General features: G+C 51.3%; 1 protein-coding gene and 1 pseudogene across 2 annotated transcripts; one reads left to right on the forward strand and one right to left on the reverse strand.

Moving 5' to 3' along the window:
* Nucleotides 1–1390: 1390 nt before the first annotated feature.
* LOC309601319 (olfactory receptor 14J1-like) lies at nucleotides 1391–13779 on the forward strand (annotated as a pseudogene). The gene is made up of 2 exons: nucleotides 1391–2328; nucleotides 13750–13779. The product of its transcript is annotated as an olfactory receptor 14J1-like (transcript).
* Nucleotides 13780–16056: 2277 nt separating this feature from the next.
* On the reverse strand, nucleotides 16057–17004 carry LOC309601320 (olfactory receptor 6M1-like; the record flags this gene model as incomplete). The annotated part of the gene is made up of 1 exon (XM_082334261.1): nucleotides 16057–17004. The coding sequence occupies one exon, from the start codon at nucleotides 17002–17004 to the stop codon at nucleotides 16057–16059; it is 948 nt and encodes a 315-aa protein (XP_082190387.1).
* Between the last annotated feature and the right edge of the window lie 354 nt (nucleotides 17005–17358).

The raw sequence follows: 17358 nt of genomic DNA on the forward strand, positions 1-17358 counted from the left end.
ACACCAAGTTGGGCAGGAGTGTTGATCTGCTGGAGGGCAGGAAGGGTCTACAGAGGGACCTGGACAGGCTGGATCGTTGGGCCGAGGCCAACTGTATGAGATTCAACAAGGCTCAGTGCCGAGTCCTGCACTTGGGTCACAACAACCCCATGCAACGCTACAGGCTGGGGGAAGAGTGGCTGGAGAGCTGCCTGGCAGAAAAGGACCTGGGGGTGTTGGTTGACAGGTGGCTGAATATGAGCTGGCAGTGTGCCCAGGTGGCCAAGAGGGCCAGTGGCATCCTGGCTTGCATCAGGAATAGTGTGGCCAGCAGGACTAGGGAAATGATGGTTCCCCTGTACTCGGCACTGGTGAGGCCGCACCTCGAGTACTGTGTTCAGTTTTGGGCCCCTGACTCCAAGAAGGACATCGAGGTGCTGGAGCGTGTCCAAAGACGAGCAACGAAGCTGGTGAAGGGTCTAGAGCACAAGTCTTATGAGGAGCGGCTGAGGGAGCTGGGGTTGTTTAGCCTGGAGAAGAGGAGGCTGAGCGGAGACCTTATTGCTCTCTACAACTACCTGAAAGGAGGTTGTAGTGAGGTGGGAGTTGGTCTCTTCTCCCAAGTAGCAAGTGATAGGACAAGAGGAAATGGTTTAGATTGGATATTAGGAAAGATTTCTTCACCAAAAGGGTTGTCAAGCAGTGGAACAGGCTGCCCAGGGAAGTGGTTAAGTCCCCATCCCTGGAGGTATTTAAATGACACGTGGACATGGTGCTTAGGAACATGGTTTAGTGGTGGACTTGGCAGTGCCACATTAACAGCTGGACTCGACGATCTTCAAGATCTTTTGCAACTTAAATGATTCTATGATTCCATGATTCTGTAACACTGCAGCTCTCCTGACTCTGCACTAAGCTACAAATATCTGAGCTCTTTTGTATGTCCTGTCTCAAGACTCTTACATTTTCAGTCATAAAAATGAGGATTTCTATCCCTAAGTAGGATACCCAGTGGTCGTGATGGTGGAAAATAAAAACCACAAACAAAATTATTATAAAGACTTGCTAAGCCTCTTTTCTGCAGCCCACACTCTTTGGAGTCACGAGTGCAGATATTGAACTTTTCCGTTACAGGTGGATTACGTCTGACATCCCTTGAGAGCAATGGAGCTGTCACAAACCAGCTCCCATGTAGCCACTGCAGCAGAGCAAAGCTGCCTCCTCAGCAGCACATGAGCAGAGGTCCTGCTCGGTACAGCACACTCAGCCAGCGCAGACCAGAGGAAGGAAATGCACTTCACTTGGAGGGTATTGCGATGAAAAATGGAGTGGTTTTGCTCAAAGGATTCTATCCTGATTTTAACCTGTCCCTTCATTTTTTGAGTAGTGCCCCCATGTCAAGAAACAGCAAATGTCCAACAGCAGCTCCATCACCCACTTCCTCCTCCTGGCATTCGTGGACACACGGGAGCTGCAGCTCTTGCACTTCTGGCTCTTCCTGGGCATCTACCTGGCTGCCCTCCTGGGCAACGGCCTCATCATCACCGCCGTAGCCTGCGACCACCGCCTCCACACCCCCATGTACTTCTTCCTCCTTAACCTCTCTGTTCTTGACCTGGGCTGCATCTCCACCACTGTCCCCAAAACCATGGCCAATTCCCTCTGGGACACCAGGGACATCTCCTACGCAGAATGTGCTTCCCAAGTCTTTCTGCTTTTCTTCTTCTTGGAGCAGAGTGTGCCCTTCTCACTGTCGTGGCCTATGATCGTTTTGGTGCCATCTGCAAACCCCTGCACTACGGGACCCTCCTGGGCAGCAGAGCTTGTGTCCACATGGCAGCAGCAGCTGCCTGGAGCAGTGGGTTTCTCAATTCTCGCCTGCACACTGTCAATACATTTTCACTCCCCCTCTGCCAAGGCAATGATGTGGACCAGTTCTTCTGTGAACCTCCACAGATCCTCAAGCTCTCCTGCTCAGACGCCTACCTCAGGGAAGCCAGGCTCCTTATTTTAAGTTCTTTGTTAGCCTTTGGGTGTTTTGTTTTCATTGTGCTGTCTTATGTGCAGATCTTCAGGGCTGTGCTGAGGATCCCCTCACAGCAGGGACGCCACAAAGCCTTTTCCACGTGCCTCCCTCACCTGGCCGTGGTCTCCCTGTTTATCAGCACTGCCATGTTTACCTACCTGAAGCCCCCCTCCGTCTCCTCCCCATCCCTGGATGTGGTGGTGGCAGTTCTGTACTCGGTGGTGCCTCCAGCAGTGAACCCCCTCATCTACAGCATGAGGAACAAGGAAATGAAGGATGCAGTGTGGAAACTACTCGATTACAAGCTACTTCATATTAAGAAGGTGCCCATTGTCCCACTTGGGCTCCCACAGTATCACAGGAATAGCCTGGACTGACTTTTCTTCATACATGTCTTTATTTTTCCTTTGTGGGATATTTGGGGGGTTGTTTTTTTGTTTATACCTGTGATAATATTATTCTTGGCCTCCTACCTGCCTTTTCCTGACCCAAAGTCCTCATGCACATATGGATCCGGGCTCCCCATTTAGATAAACTCAATAAAGAAACCAGTAGAAAATTATTTGTCTCAGCTCCCATCTCGTCACATCTCCTCTGGAGCTGGGGGAACAGCCCCAGCCTGCAGGAGGGGTTCAGGGGACAAATGCCCAGCTGCCTGACAGAGGAGCAGCCCTGGTGGGCACTATCCCACTACTGCCTGCGCGTTGGGGCTGCTGCTTTCCTGGAGCCATGGCCAAGGACAGCAGCAGGACATGGCTTTTTCAGTGCTGGTCTCTCCTCAATTCCACGCTGTTCTGCTGTGCCCTTTTATTTGTGCTGCCCCTAAGGTCTCGTGCAACTTGTGACAGTCCTGTTATCTGTACGGTGGCATCCCTGTGGCTGAGGGCAGGAGCAGGCCACGTGAACCACTCTATCAGAGCTGGTCTCCATGCAAGCACCATCATAACCAAAGGGGCTCCTCAGGACAGGGCCAGAAGGCCGGGCGCCTCTTCCAAAGCTGGTGTCAGGAATACACCCAATAGGGTTCTCCCTCAGAAGGACTTTTGCTCTTCTGGGGTTCTTGATGGATTCAGGGTGACAATCGCAGAGTCCCACGGTGATGTGTTAGGGACCAAGGCATGGATGAAGACCTCCCTTCTTGGTTGCATATATCCACTGAAAGATTGGCTTATCTGCTTGGTGCTTTCCCACCTGCAGTGGGGCTGATGGCAGATGCCATCCTGAAGAGGAACTGAGAGCTGCCAGGAGAGCTCAGGCGACCTCCAGGGACAGTGTGTGTGTATCTGGGTGGGCGGTGAGTGGCACCTCATAAAATGAGTGACCATCCAAGGAGTCTCCTGGAGGAAAAGGTGAACATGAGGGGCCCACAGGCTAACAAGGGCCCTGAAATGCCAGGGGAGGCTGTGAGGAGACAGCAGGCAAAGGGCCATAAGACTGGAGAGTGTTTCAGGGCAACCTCTTGGAAACCCCATGGGCTGGATCCAGTGCAGCCATCCCCTGCCCTGTGTGCCATTAGAGACACCCCATGGTCCTGCCCAGCCCTGTCCTTGGCTCCTGAGCAATCAGGGATGATGGAAAAGGGCTCAGCAGCAGTGATCCTGCTCCAGCTGGGTCTGCTTCTGACCCTGACCAGCATGGCCAGTGCAGGGTCACCCCATGGCCCCAGGGCACCACAGCCCCCTCCCCCTGCAGAGCAGCACCGCCAGCATGGGGTTTTGTAGGAACCAGGAATGTCTGGCCAGGCCAGCACAGACATGCTCACCTGGGGAAAGGCTGTCTGGAGAGCAGGGATGACTGTGGAGAAGAGCAAGGGAGCATTTCTGTGCCTGCAGGGAGGACTCCATGAGAAAGAGAAACCTCTTTCTGCAGGCACCCACTCGGGGCAGGCTGCTCTGTCCCTTGGCCAGGACTCCTGTGCTGGAGTGAGGTGAGGGGCTGACAACAATGGGGCAGAGTCAGTCTGCGGTGGGCATCTCCTGGACCGGAGGCCATGCTTCCTGCAGTTTCCCTAACCTCCATTTTCTCATGCCATGGTGAGCCTCCAGCCCTGGGGCTGATGGGGAGGCCGAGACTCCTCCCTGCCTGACAGGAGCTGCTGTGCCCTTCAGAGGGGCTGGGGCTGTGGGGTGAGTGCCCAGAGCTCTGCAGCACCCTGTGGCGGTGTCGTGGTTTAACCCCAGCCAGCAACTAAGCACCACACAGCCGCTCACTCACTCCCCCCCGGTGGGATGGGGGAGAGAATCAGAACAGTAAAAGTGAGAAAAATCATGGGTTGAGATAAAGACAGTTTAATAGGTAAAGCCAAAGCTGCGCACACAAGCAAAGCAAAGCAAGGAATTCCTTCACTACCTCCCATCGTCAGGCAGGTGTTCAGCCATTCCCAGGAAACCAGGGCTCCATCATGTGTAACGGTTGCTTGGGAAACCGAAGCAGTCCGGTCAAGGGGTTGAGTGCATCTGTCACACTTTGCCCCACTGTCAGCCCACAGGCACCACCACAGTCCCTCTGCGCTGGGTGTTGGGTGTCTCCACGGGCCCTACCCTGAGCCCATGCAGGGACCCCAGTGCATCCCACATCCTGGCCGCATAATCCCAGGGAACCCTGGTGAGGCCCCACTTGGAGCGTAGGTTATGATTGTTGTGGTTGGTTGATCTCAGCCAGACCCACCCTGGTTTTCATTCACTGCCCTCTCCTAGAGGATGGAGAGAAGGAAGGAGAAAAGTCTCATGGATCAAGAGAATGACACCTTAATAAGAAAAGAAAAAGCTGTGTGTGCAAGCAAAGCAAAAAGCGGAATTCATGCACCAGTTCCTGGGGGCAGGCAGATGTTTAGCCACTTGCTGGGGGGCAGACTCTCAGCACACACAACACCGGCTTGGGAAGACAAACACCATAACAATGAACAGCACCCCTTCCTCCTGCTTTTGCCAAGGTTTTATCGCTGAGCATGACATCCTTTGGTGTGGAACAGCCCTTGGGTCAGTTCAGGTCTGCTGTCCTGGCTGTCTTCACTCCCATTTTCTTGCCCCCCCACCCCACAAGCCTACTGTCTTCTGTGGGGGGTGTTTGAGAGAGAAAGCCTTGATGCTCTGCAAGCAGTGTTCAGCAATAGCCAGAACCCTGGAGTGGTATCAACGGCAAAGGGTGTATCCGGAGTGAGGAATAGATTCTATTGCATGATCTCCATGAGCTCAGTTGGTAGAGCATGAGACTCTACATCCCAGGGTCATGTGTTTGTGCCCCACATTGGGTGCCAAAACGGACTGTCGTGGTTTAACCCCAGTTAGCAACTAAGCACCACACAGCTGCTCACTTGCTCCCCCACAATGGGATGGGGGAGAGAATCAGAAGAGGAAAAGGAAGAAAACTCATGGGCTGAGGTAAGAACAGTTTAATAATTGAAGTACAGTAAAACAGAACAGTTCAATAGGTAAAGCAAAAGCCGCACGCACAAGCAGAGCAAAGCAAGGAATTCATTGACTCCGTCCCATCGGCAGGCAGGTGTTCAGCCATCTCCAGGAAAGCAGGGCTCCATCACGCGTAACGGTTACTTGGGAAGACAAACGCCATCACACAGAACGTCCCCCCCTTCTTTCTTCTTCCCCCAGCTTATATACTGAGCATGACGTCACATGGTATGGAATAGCCCTTTGGCCAGTCTGGGTCAGCTGTCCTGGCTGTGCCCCCTCCCAGCTTCTGGTGCACCTGGCAGAGCATGGGAAGCTGAAAAGTCCTTGACCAGTGTAAGCACTACTTAGCAACTACTTAGCAACAACTTAACACTACTTAGCAGGAACCAAAACATCAGTGTGTTGTTCTCATCATTGTTCTCACCCTAAACCCAAACCACAGCACTATACCAGCTACTAAGAAGAAAATTAACTCTATCCCAGCTGAAACCAGGACAACATCGCTTTGTGCCCTGTCCCTCTTCTGTTCCTCCTACTTGAGACAGCCTCCCTGGAGGTCCTGGAACCTACTCAGCCCTATCCACACCCCATGTAAGATTTCACAGACATCCCTGACCCAGGGTCTGCCAGGGTCTGGACAAGGAGAGAGGTCGAGCAGGGCTGGCCATTCCCCCAGTGCAGGCCCTGAGCCCAGCAGGAGGAGGCAAAAATGGCCGTGCAGCAAAAGTCACCCATAAACCTGTGGAGAGTGGCCAGTGCTGGATGTGGCCGAGTAGGGAGGGCACAAGTGAAAGCTCCCTCCAGTCCCATTCCCGAACACATCGCCACATGCCCTACTGCCCTCAGCCCATGGAGAACACCAGCACAGCAGCACGCCCTCGTGGGGGACAACTTCCTCAGCCTGTTCCTGACCTCAGCTTTGGAAGAAGAGCCCAACCTCCAGACACTGGCACTGACGCAATCCCCTTGTATTACAGAGATGTGACATGGGAGGCCAGCTGTGCCATTGGGAAAGACACATGTGCAAACACCTTTGTGTCAGCCAGACTGGGTTCATGCCTCTGGAGAAGTGGAGTGCATGCAGACATTCCTAGAGAAACAGAATTATCATAGATAAAATGCCCAAAGCACAGGACATACCCCAGATACATTGGAAATCACTTGTGAAGAGACACGGGCAGCTTATTGCTGCTGAAGGACTACAGATTTAATGAGCTTCTTCACTGTGCCTTTGAGCTCCTGGTTCCTCATGCTGTAGATGAGGGGGTTCACTGCTGGAGGCACCACCAAGTACAGAACTGCCACCACCACATCCAGGGATGGGAAGGAGACGGAGGGGGGCTTCAGGTAAGCAAACACTGCACTGCTGAGAAAGAGGGAGACCACGGCCAGGTGAGGGAGGCACGTGGAAAAGGCTTTGTGGCATCCCTGCTCAGAGGGGATCCTCAGCACGGCCCTGAAGATCTGCACATAGGACAGCACAATGAAAACAAAACACCCAAAGGCCACAAAGACACTAACCACAAGAAGCCCAAACTCCCTGCGGTAGGAGTGTGAGCAGGAGAGCTTGAGGATGTGGGGGATTTCACAGAAGAACTGGTCCACAGCATTGCCTTGGCAGAGGGGTAGTGAAAGTGTATTGGCCGTGTGCAGCACAGCAGTGAGAAACCCACTGCCCCAGGCAGCTGCTGCCATGTGGACACAAGCTCTGCTGCCCAGGAGGGTCCCATAGTGCAGGGGTTTGCAGATGGCAACGTAGCGGTCATAGGCCATGACAGTGAGAAGATACAATTCTGCTGACATCAAAAAGACAAACAGAAAGAGCTGAGCAGCACATCCAGAGTACGGAATGCCCCTGGTGTCCCAGAGGGAATTGGCCATGGCTTTGGGGACAGTGGTGGAGATGCAGCCCAGGTCAAGTAAAGAAAGGTTGAGGAGGAAGAAGTACATGGAGGTGTGGAGGTGGTGGGCACAGGCTACGGCGGTGATGATGAGTCCGTTGCCCAGGAGGGCAGCCAGGTCGATGCCCAGGAAGTGCCAGAAGAGCAAGAGCTGCAGCTCCCGCCTGTCTGCGAATGCCAGGAGAAGGAAGTGGGTGATGGAGCTGTTATTGGACACCTGCTGTCTCTGCACATGGGGATCTGTTCAAGGAGGTAGAAGAAGTGAGAAGTTAGGGCAGACTGCTTTCAGAAAAATCTACTGACTTTCTTATAGAAACCCCTCAAACTGCTTTTCATTTTTTAGAAAGAGCTTTGGTGAGCTCTGGTTCGTGGTGGCTGAGGGTGCCCCAGGGAGCAGGAGGCTCTGCTGGGGGCTCTGCAGGGGTCAGTCCTGCCCAACAGCAACAGGTAAACAGGAACTCGGGGTGGTCTCATATTAAATCCACTTGTGATATCAAAGAGCATTTCAGCATTGTCACTCCCAATTCACCTGACTGCAGAGCAGAGCTGTGGGGAGTTTGGGTTGTGCCTTCTGTTCTAGTTGCCCCAGCACAGCTGAGGAGTGGTTTGAATGCAGCAATGCCTGGCATTTCTGCTGCACTGCAAGGGAAACCTTGTGGGTGCTGAGATTGGGCACAGGGACTGTCCCTTAGTGCAGAGTGAGGACAGCCGCTCTGTCCATCAGCCCTGCTCTCTGCTGCCCATGTCTCTGCTGCCTGGAGCTCTTAGCCACGACCCCTTTTTCTGTCCCCACATCTCCTCCCTCTCCATGCTCACAGAGCCCATCCCACCTGCTGTGTGCTCAGCTCTGCCCTGCAGACACCTCCTGGCAGCAGGGCACTGCCCAGGGGCATCTCTGTGTGTGCAGGAGCTAAGCAACAGCTCAGACAAGTCCTGACGAGAACTAGGGTCTCATTGCCTTCTCCAGAACAGAGAAATAAATTCCCATCTCCCACTGCCCACCCAGCCAACCAAGAGTGGAAAAACTCAAAGCACAGATTTCTTCCCTTTCAGGCAATCTCCTACCTTGACATCCCTCTTTAGAATGACCCTCTGCAAATGTCCTCCAGGTGATGTAGAAGTCTGAGCAGCCCTGACCCACGCTGCACCCTCTGGACAGCAGAGGGATCCTGCCCTGCTTCCACCCACAGGTTTTCCCCGCAGCTTTGAAGGGCGCTCCCTGGGTGGGCTGAGTGCTGACCCTGGCAGATGGCAGAGTCCCTGCCCTGGTGCACAGCCCGCTGGGGTGCAGTGACCCTGCTCTGAAGAACAGCCCTGGGCACCCACAGGTGCACACTGATCTTCAAAACCCCAGAAGAAGGGAGCCGTCATGTCCTATCTTTCTGACAGCGCACAGGGAAATCCTCTTCTGCAGCACGTCCTCTTCCTCTACATTAGAGAAACTCTGAGAATCCTCCTGAAAATCCCATAGGCTGTGGGATGTAGCAGACCTTGGATATCCCTCCAGGAACACCAGCTACATTGTCCTGCAGCCAGAGACTTTACCGTGTAGAGGGATGTGAAGATCTCTCCCATGCAGTGAGCTCTCAGCATCGTTCCACTCCACACTGCCTTTACAGTCTCTCTGCCTCACCCCTCTCCTCTCAGCACTTGCAGGCAGTGCCCTCAGCCCTGCCGCACTTTGCAGAGGAGCTGCTCCTGGGCAGAGCTGTCTCTCTGCAGTGCTGCCCACTTGCCATCAGCTCCCTCCATCCCAGGAGCCCAGCCCAGCTCAGCGGCAGAGGCCCAGCCCAAGGCACCACTTTCTCTGCCCCTCTGGGCTCCCTCCAGGTGTCCCTGGGGCTCCAGGGGAACCTGCTGTGAAACAGGCTGAAGGCATCACTCATGTTCCCTCCCTCAGCTGGGGGGAGAGACACTTCCAGCACTGTCATTTCTCATATTAGGAAAAGACTTTGGCATGAGAAACCCCTTTTTTTTGTCCCATCATTAGACAGGACAGCCAGGAAGGTGACAAGGAAATATCTAATTTCTTCAAGCCTGGGAGTTATCCTCAGTTCAATGAAAAAGGCACCAGGGGCTAGGAAGACATGCAGCTCTATTTTGTCCAGACCATGTCTCTGCTTTTGCACCCACGAGGTCTTGAATGCTTTGTACCAGGGTTCATTATGGCGAGTCAGAGCTTGCCTGGTTGCACAGCTTTGTTGCCTCAGCCCAAATGTGCAGCAGTGCCCTCAGCCAGGGGCACAGGCAGGAAGAGCTGGAGCTGTTCCTGAGCAGACAGAGCTGTGACATGGTGGCAGAGCTCAGGACAGCTGCTCTTCAAGGACAGCATCCTCCAAGCGCAGCAAGGGTCCAGATCAAAACTCAGTCTAAACTTGAAAGGCAATTGAAGGGCACCATAAGGAGTGTTTACTGCTTCAGGAACAGTTAAAGAAGAAACAAAGATCCTGTGTGGCCACTGCTGAATTTAGGAAGAGCAGGTGTAGATAGATGTGAGATTCTGTGTGTCCTCTTTGCCTCAGACTTCCCCAGCAAGGTCTCCCAGGCCTCTGTGACTCAGGGCAGGACTCTGGAGGAGATCAACCAGCAGTGCATGGGGATCAAGTCAGGGATCACTTGAGCAAATTCTTCCCAGTGTATGGGACAGGAGGGGCAGCATCGCAGGGAGCTGAGTGAGCAGGCAAATGGCACAGCCAGGCCACTCTCCAGCATCTTTCAAAGGTCAGGGAGTCTGTGGGAACTCCTTGACAATGCGGAAAATGCAAACGTTGCATGCACCTTTTTAAAATGCCCAAAGGATGTGCAGAGGAGCCAATAGCTGTGCCCCAGATCGTGTTCACCTGGATCCCATTTCTGGGTGTCTGAAAGAGAAGGGGATTAGATTTACCCAGGGGAGCTTGTCTCTCCCCATCCTCTTTGCTTTCTCAACTGAAAGGACAGGATTGCTGGATGCAGGGAGAGCAGTGGTTGTCTTTTAACCTGGAAGTCAGTGAACTTTTCAACATTACCCCTCCACAATATTCTTGTGCCCAAGTTAGGATATTCTGGTCTACCTCAGTGGATAAGTAGATGGGTAAATAACCAGACAGATGGTCAGGCTCAGAGGGACGTGGTGAATGCGTGGCACTCTGCCTGGAGGCATCTAGCTAGTAGGGTCCTGCTGGGGTCTGTGCTGCAACCTTCCCTGTTTAACGGGCTTTTAATGACCTGGAGGAGATGAGAGAGTGCTTTTTCATAACATTTGTAGAAGACACCACATTGAGGAGAGCAGACACTGCACTGGAGGGCAGGGTGGCCATCCCAAAGAACAAACACAAGCTGGAGTGACGGGCCAATAGGAACCTCAAGATAGCCAATAAGTTGTGCCCTTGAGGTCAACTAAGCCCATGACACAACATAGGCCAGGGACTGCCCAGGTCTGCAGCAGATCTGGGGAAAGGCTTTGTGGTCCTTGGGTTCCATTAGGCAAAAGAAGAGCAATCAGGAAAGAGGGCCAACAGCATCCTGGGCTGTAGGAGCCGGAGCACAACCAGTCTGCTGAGCACTTTTCACATCATATCTGGAATATTTTCCTAGGTTTTGACATCCCACAGTGCCAGAGAGACCTGGACAAACTGGGGCCTGTTCAGTGGAGGGCCACCAAGGTCAGTAGGGTGGGAGAACTTGTACTGTGAGAAGAGGTTTAGAGAGCTGGGCTTGTTCAGACAGGAGTAGAGAGGATCTTGTGGGAAACATGCGGCAGCATCACACAGTTCCCAGGAAGATGGAGTCAGGCTCATGTCCATGACACAAGGACAAGAGGCAATGGGCTGAAACAAGAGAGGGTCAGGATAGATAGAGGGATAAATTATTCCAGCATAAGGATAGTCAAGTGGTGGAAGCTGTTTCCCAGGGAGCGTGCACTGGCTCTGTGCTGGAATGGGATCAAGATGTGTTTGGATAAAGGCCTGAGTACTCTGTCTGACCCTGCTTTGAGCAGGAGGTTGGTCCAGACACCTCCCGAGGTCCCCTCCAGCCTGAATGATGCTGTCCTTCCTTCCCCTTCATGGTTTCCAATTAGAGAGAGAGCGCTCAGGTTCTCCGTGACCCCAGAAGTCATTCACATCAGGTTCAGGGCTGCTTCACAGGTGTCCCCAAACAGCCCTGACCACATCCTTTGCTTCCCTTTTCATTTGCCCAAAGCCAACTTCTTCTCTTTTACTATCCTTATACCCTCCAAGAATAACAGCCTACAGTGTTAATCCTTTCAGAGTCAGTTGCTCAAGGAATGTCAGCATCCATGTACAGAGTCCAGAAATGACCTGGGCATTGAAGCCATCATTGCGGAAAGAAAGATGAGGCATTTGACTGGTCCCTGAGCCCTGGAATCTGTATGCCATGCCTCCTGAGATTCCTGGCAACATCTAAAATTTCAGTTCAGAGAAATGTGAGTCCTCTTTAAGTGTCCAGGAGAGAGGGACAAGAAAGCATGGTACAGTTTCCCAAATGCCATGACAGTGCCCAAAGCATCAGTCCCTTGGATGTTTCTGTGATTTCCCTAAAAATGGCAGGATCTATTTTTTTTTTTTTTTAAAAAGGCAGAAAGATTATAAAAAGCATGAGGAAGATCCAAAATGCTTAATGCCTCTTCTGAAGAGTCAGTGGTCCTGAACAGCAGTGATTGGCCATGTGTCTGGGAAAGAGGGTTGGGAGAAGTCTGGGAGAAACAAGCTGATGGCTGATGGTGTTAGCAAATCCTTAAAACCATGTCTGAAGCCAGCAATGGAAAGCAGTGGATGTCTGATGGTGGAGGAGGAAGAAGAAGATTGTCCTGGGAAGATGGCAGGAAGGAAGGCCCCTCCTGTGCAAATCAGGGATGAGACAGGCATTTCCATCGCATGTGCATGGCTCAGCCTGACCGATGGGGACTGCCCACTGCTTGAGGTGTCTGTGCTCACTCATGCCCCATGAGCTGACCTGGCTCTCCTCCCCTTCTTCACTCCTCACACTTGGGTGGATGTCAGGAAACCTCCCTGAGCCTGGAGGATGCACAGCCCTCCTGGGGTGAGGTCCCACCACTGCAGGGGAAGAGGAAGGGTTGGTGAGACACATGGGCATGCAGGGAGAGAGCAGTGCAGGTGCAGCAGTGAGTGCATTGAAGGCAGGAAGAAGACTTGACATGTCGGGGGCTGTCATGCTAAAGTGAAATAGGTTGAGTCTTGATTTGGAGGCAGCAGAAGCAGGAGGATGTGCGGTTGAGTGCCCCCAGGAAGAGCCCAGAGCATCACAAGAGGGAAAGGAGCCCCCTCTGCAGGGGATGGGGATCAGGCCTTGGCCATCCTGCTTGGTGAAGCACATCAAGGGCTTTCACAGTCTGAAAACATCTCACATTGAAATGTCCTCCTGTGCCATGTGCCTCCGATTCCCTGCTTCACCAGCCCCCAGGGACAGGAACCTTGTCTGCTCATTCCCTGCATGGTCTCTTTACTGACAGACTGCAGCAGGGCCTGCTAACACCCTCCAAAACCTTCAGCTGTGCTGCTTTTACTGCTCTGGAGGCTTGCTCAGTCTTTCAGGAGCTGCAGTTCAGGAACTCGGCACCAGAGGGCTCATTGCCACACAAAGCACCACAAAGAGCCTATAGTGGGCATAACTTTCCTTTAGTCTTCAATTCTTACGTGGCTTCCTAGAAAGACTTCAGGAGTGTAGTCAAAGTGAAAAGATGTCAAATCAAAGAGGCAAAGTGAATCAAATGCTTGATTTAGAATAGCCAGTTCTGCATTAATCCCAGCATATTTGGGTTGCAGGAATGTCTTCAAGCAGAGTCTGCACCATTGAGACCTATGGGGATGGACCAGCACAGCCACCCCCAGCAGGGGGAATCCCCATCTCCTAGGCTGAGGCATGCATTCAAGATGCAAACCTCTGCAGTTCCCACTTGTTCCAGGCCTCCAGGCAGAGTCTGACTCATTCTGCATGGCCCTCTAAGCCTCTATCAGCTCATTTTGCTTTTGCCAAGACACTGTCACCCTTACTCACTCCTCCTCTCATCCTCACTCACACAAGCTAACTCAACCTGTTGCCCATCTCATAGAGGAGCTCCATATATCTGAGCTGCTCCTTCACACTGGGGGCATCCTCCACCCTCATCCTCCCTGCCACTCCCAAGCCTCTGATCTGAGGCCCCTTTCTGTGGCCAGTGGAGAGAGATCTGTTAAGTGGTGAGCATAAGGTCACCCACCTTAGGACCTGATGAATCATGAATGGGAAATGTTTCTCTTCCCATGGGTAGCAGGAGGAACCAAGAGGAGGTGATTTGGGAGGGATTCATCTCAGACAGCTGTAAATGTCTCCACAGAAGCCATTTGCAATGAGTCAGTCTCATCAATCAAAAGAAAGAGGTACTTTCAAGGTAAAATTTGTCTGAGCTGACTAAGACTGGTTTTGTCTTCAGGTCACTGGCAACCCACAGAACAGGTACTAACCTCCTGGTCGTACAAAAGAAAGAATTGGTTGAAGTACAGCAGAAGAGTTCTTTACTCCTTTAATAAAGTCCTCAGAGTGAACTGGGATGCTTCTACTCTTTATTTATGTGCATTTTCAATTTAGTCGCTAAAAAAAAAAAGTATCCATTATTCATCCTGCTCAAGTGCCAGGGGACTTCTGTCCACTTAAGGAAGCGTGGTATTTCCTGTCCACACCCATTACATGGAAGAGACGCTGGTCCCCACGCCATGCTGCTCATAGTGCATCACTTCCATGTCTCCTGGGTCTCACCTGGCCCCATGAGAATTCCCTGCAGCCCAGACACATAGTCCTGTACTTCTGTGTTTCATCCACCCCAAGTACATGAAACCAAGTGAGGTCTGTATGGTGTGCTTTGTTTTGTCTTGTAGGCTGCCAGTAAGGATGTTCTGCATGCACGTGTGGCGTGAAATACAGTTTGGTGTCTGCGCAGACTAGAGGAAGCAGCACCTGGCACAGCCTTGTTCCTACACCTTGTAAGGAAGAGCTCTTGGGGGGAGCTGTGCCTTCACTCTAAGGAGCACTTTCCTGAAGGAACGATGCCCACAGCTGCACCCAGCCTTTTCCCTGGTGTGAAGGAGGTGAATAAGGTGATCAGTCTGGAGGACATGCCGTTAGAGCAAGACAAGGGCCTCAGATATTTGCTGCCTAGAGGTACCAGTGGGGATTCAGTCAAACCTAAGCTATATCTACCCCAAAATATCAGAGCCATTGATGCACAAGTGGCTGTGGGTAGGATTTATCACAATAACATGCCTGAAACAGCTAAGCTAAATCATCACCTGTAATTTCAAAATCTCTTCACTGAAGAAACATTGGTGGCATTCATTACCAGCTTGGATGGGATAGGATTCATCTCCCTAACTTAGGCATTTCAGCCTACACTCATCCATCTTAGTTTTCTGTATTAGTAATACGTGTGCCAGCTTGATGGAATCGTTTATGTATTTCAGTGTTTCCGTGGCTTGTCAGGGAAGTTATTTATTCAATGCAAGAAAACTGTCTCAGTTCAAATGCAAAAAAATCTCTCACATTGCATGACAATCCCATATTTTCACGTAAATGAAGGAGCAAATCATGGGTTTGATCCTCTTTCCAAAAGAGAATATTTTTCTTGCCAATCATGAGTGAAAAGTAATCCAGGAAAATTACAAAATGGCAACACTGTGGCAGGGATTAGAGGAGATGTTTCTGTTTACTTTTGGAGAGACCTTAAGGTACAGTTGTAACCCTCGTGTCTTCAAAGGATGGCCCCCGCTGAGCAAGAGTCCCTCACTTGTGCAAATCACCAGACGTTGCCCAGCACATGGGTCAGTGCACCTGGCACTAGGTATTGAAAATTTAAGCTGCCAAGCCTGTGCTAAGTACAGTTCCCCTGAAGTGCCATAGACCACTGTAGGAGGAGATGACACCATCTTCTGTACTGCTCCTTCCTCCCCGCTGTCAAAGGAGACCAGGCAATGAACTCATCTTTTTAGACATTGCAGTCATAAAAGTCTATGTTGGAATAAGTTAATCCCCCTGAATTTGCTAGATCAGCTGAAGTATTGGCTCTGAGAGCATTGCGTCAAGGACTGGACATTTACTTCAGCAGACCTGATCTGGAGACAGCTGCCTTGTTACTCAAAACTACATTTCTGACCAATATTCAAGATTTTGCACCAAAGCGGAAGAGAGGTAATTCGAGGCAGTTAAACTGGACTTGATTTCAGGCATGTTTTTGTTCTAACCAGGAGGTTAATGGAGATGTAAGTGCCACTTGGTAGAGAAATAAAGCCATTATTTTTCTTTTGATTGTGTTCCACCTATTTTCTGTCATTTCCTAAAGATGAAGAGGTTCAACAAAGATCTGCCACCAAAATAATCAGGAAACCAGATTTAGAAGCAAGGAGAAGTTGCATCAGAACTGGTGGAGGGTGAAGCTTGTTGAGAACTGGGCGTGCCATGGAGGGATGAAGCCCTCTGCTTGTTGCTTTCTGTCTCGGTTTCCACACGTAGAAAATGCCATTATGGTATTCACCAGGGTTTGTAAAGTGCTTGTAGGTCATTTGAAAGGCATTGCTAGATAAGGCCTTCTTATGGTGATCTCTTGCAGGAGAGAACCTGGTGTGATATTCATTTCAGGAATCTTTACACTGCTAAGAAAGAAAGGTCTCATTCCTGCAAATATGTCATCATCATGTGTTTGTCCTCCCCACCCCTGTCCCCTTTCAAAATCCACTTACAAAAACTCTTCTTAGATGGAAAAGTGTTGCCTGAAGATGATCACCCTTCTCTGCAAGCGTGCCTTGAGAGCATCTTTCATCATCTGCTTCCTCAGGCTGAAAAGAAACGGACTCATCAAAGGAGTTACCACTGTCTTGAGAAGGGCCACTGCCTTGTTGTAGGAAATGTGGTGACTTGAAGGCTGGACATACATGAATATGCAGCTGCCGCAGCCCAAGATGACAACGGTGAAGTGAGAGGAGCATGTAGAGAATGCCTTGTGCCGTGAGGAAGCTGAGGGCAACCTCAGTATGGTGTTAATGATGTAAAGGTAGGACACTGCTGTCATGCCCAGTGAGCCAAGTAGGATGATGGATGAGGCCACGAAGGTGATCAGCTCAACAATCTGTGTTTGTGCCCGGGACAACTTGATCAAAAGCACGCTGTCGCAGAAGAAGTGGTCAATATGATTGGCATTGCAGAAGGGCATCCTGGCAACCAGGACAGTGGAGACAACCGTGGCCAGGAAGCCTGCAGCCCACGAGCCCAAGAGTAGCTGAAGGCAAAGCTGACCATTCATGAGCATGGGGTACTGCAGAGGGTGGCATATGGCCACAGAGCGGTCATAGGACATGAGAGCCAGGAGGACAAACTCGATGTAGCCCAGAAGGGAGTAGAAGTAGCCCTGAGTTAAGCAGCCTGGGAAGGAAATGGCTTTGCTGCCCATCAGCAAGTTTCCTATGGCTTTGGGTATGATGGATGTAGTGATGAAGGTGTCCAAGCAGGAGAGGTTACAGAGGAAAAAGTACATGGGCCTGCAGAGGTCTCTTTCAGGCAGAACGAGGGCAATGATCAGCAAGTTTCCCACTAAGATCACCAGGTACGAAGCCAGGAGAGGGACTGCCATTAGGCGCTGCTGATGGTGGCGGGAGGGGAAGCCCAAGAGAAGGAACTCTGTGACAGTTGTGTGGTTCAACATTTCCGCATTGGAGCTGCAGTGAGCAAGGACAGATGGTCAGTGGAGGAAACAATGCCTGAGGAGGTTACAAGAAGATGAGACAGAGCGAAAGAATGTAGAAGGATGAGAAAATGCGTTCATGGAGACATTCATGCAAAGGCTGGAAGGAAAACAGAAGAGAGGAGAGAAGAATCAAGCTAGAGCAAGAAGGACCCATTTTACGCACTAGGAGCAAACGTAGTATGGGGGTTAGAGCAGGAATCCACTATAAACACAATGCAAGTTATTGTATTTGAGCTCTCTACCCAACAGTCCCTTTACAGGCAGTGGGGAAGAAATAGATGTTTCTCAATCAGTTTTATTCTAATCTATTTA

Source organism: Platalea leucorodia, assembly GCF_965183815.1.
Source record: "Platalea leucorodia genome assembly, chromosome: 31".
NCBI classification, from domain to species: Eukaryota; Metazoa; Chordata; class Aves; order Pelecaniformes; family Threskiornithidae; genus Platalea; species Platalea leucorodia.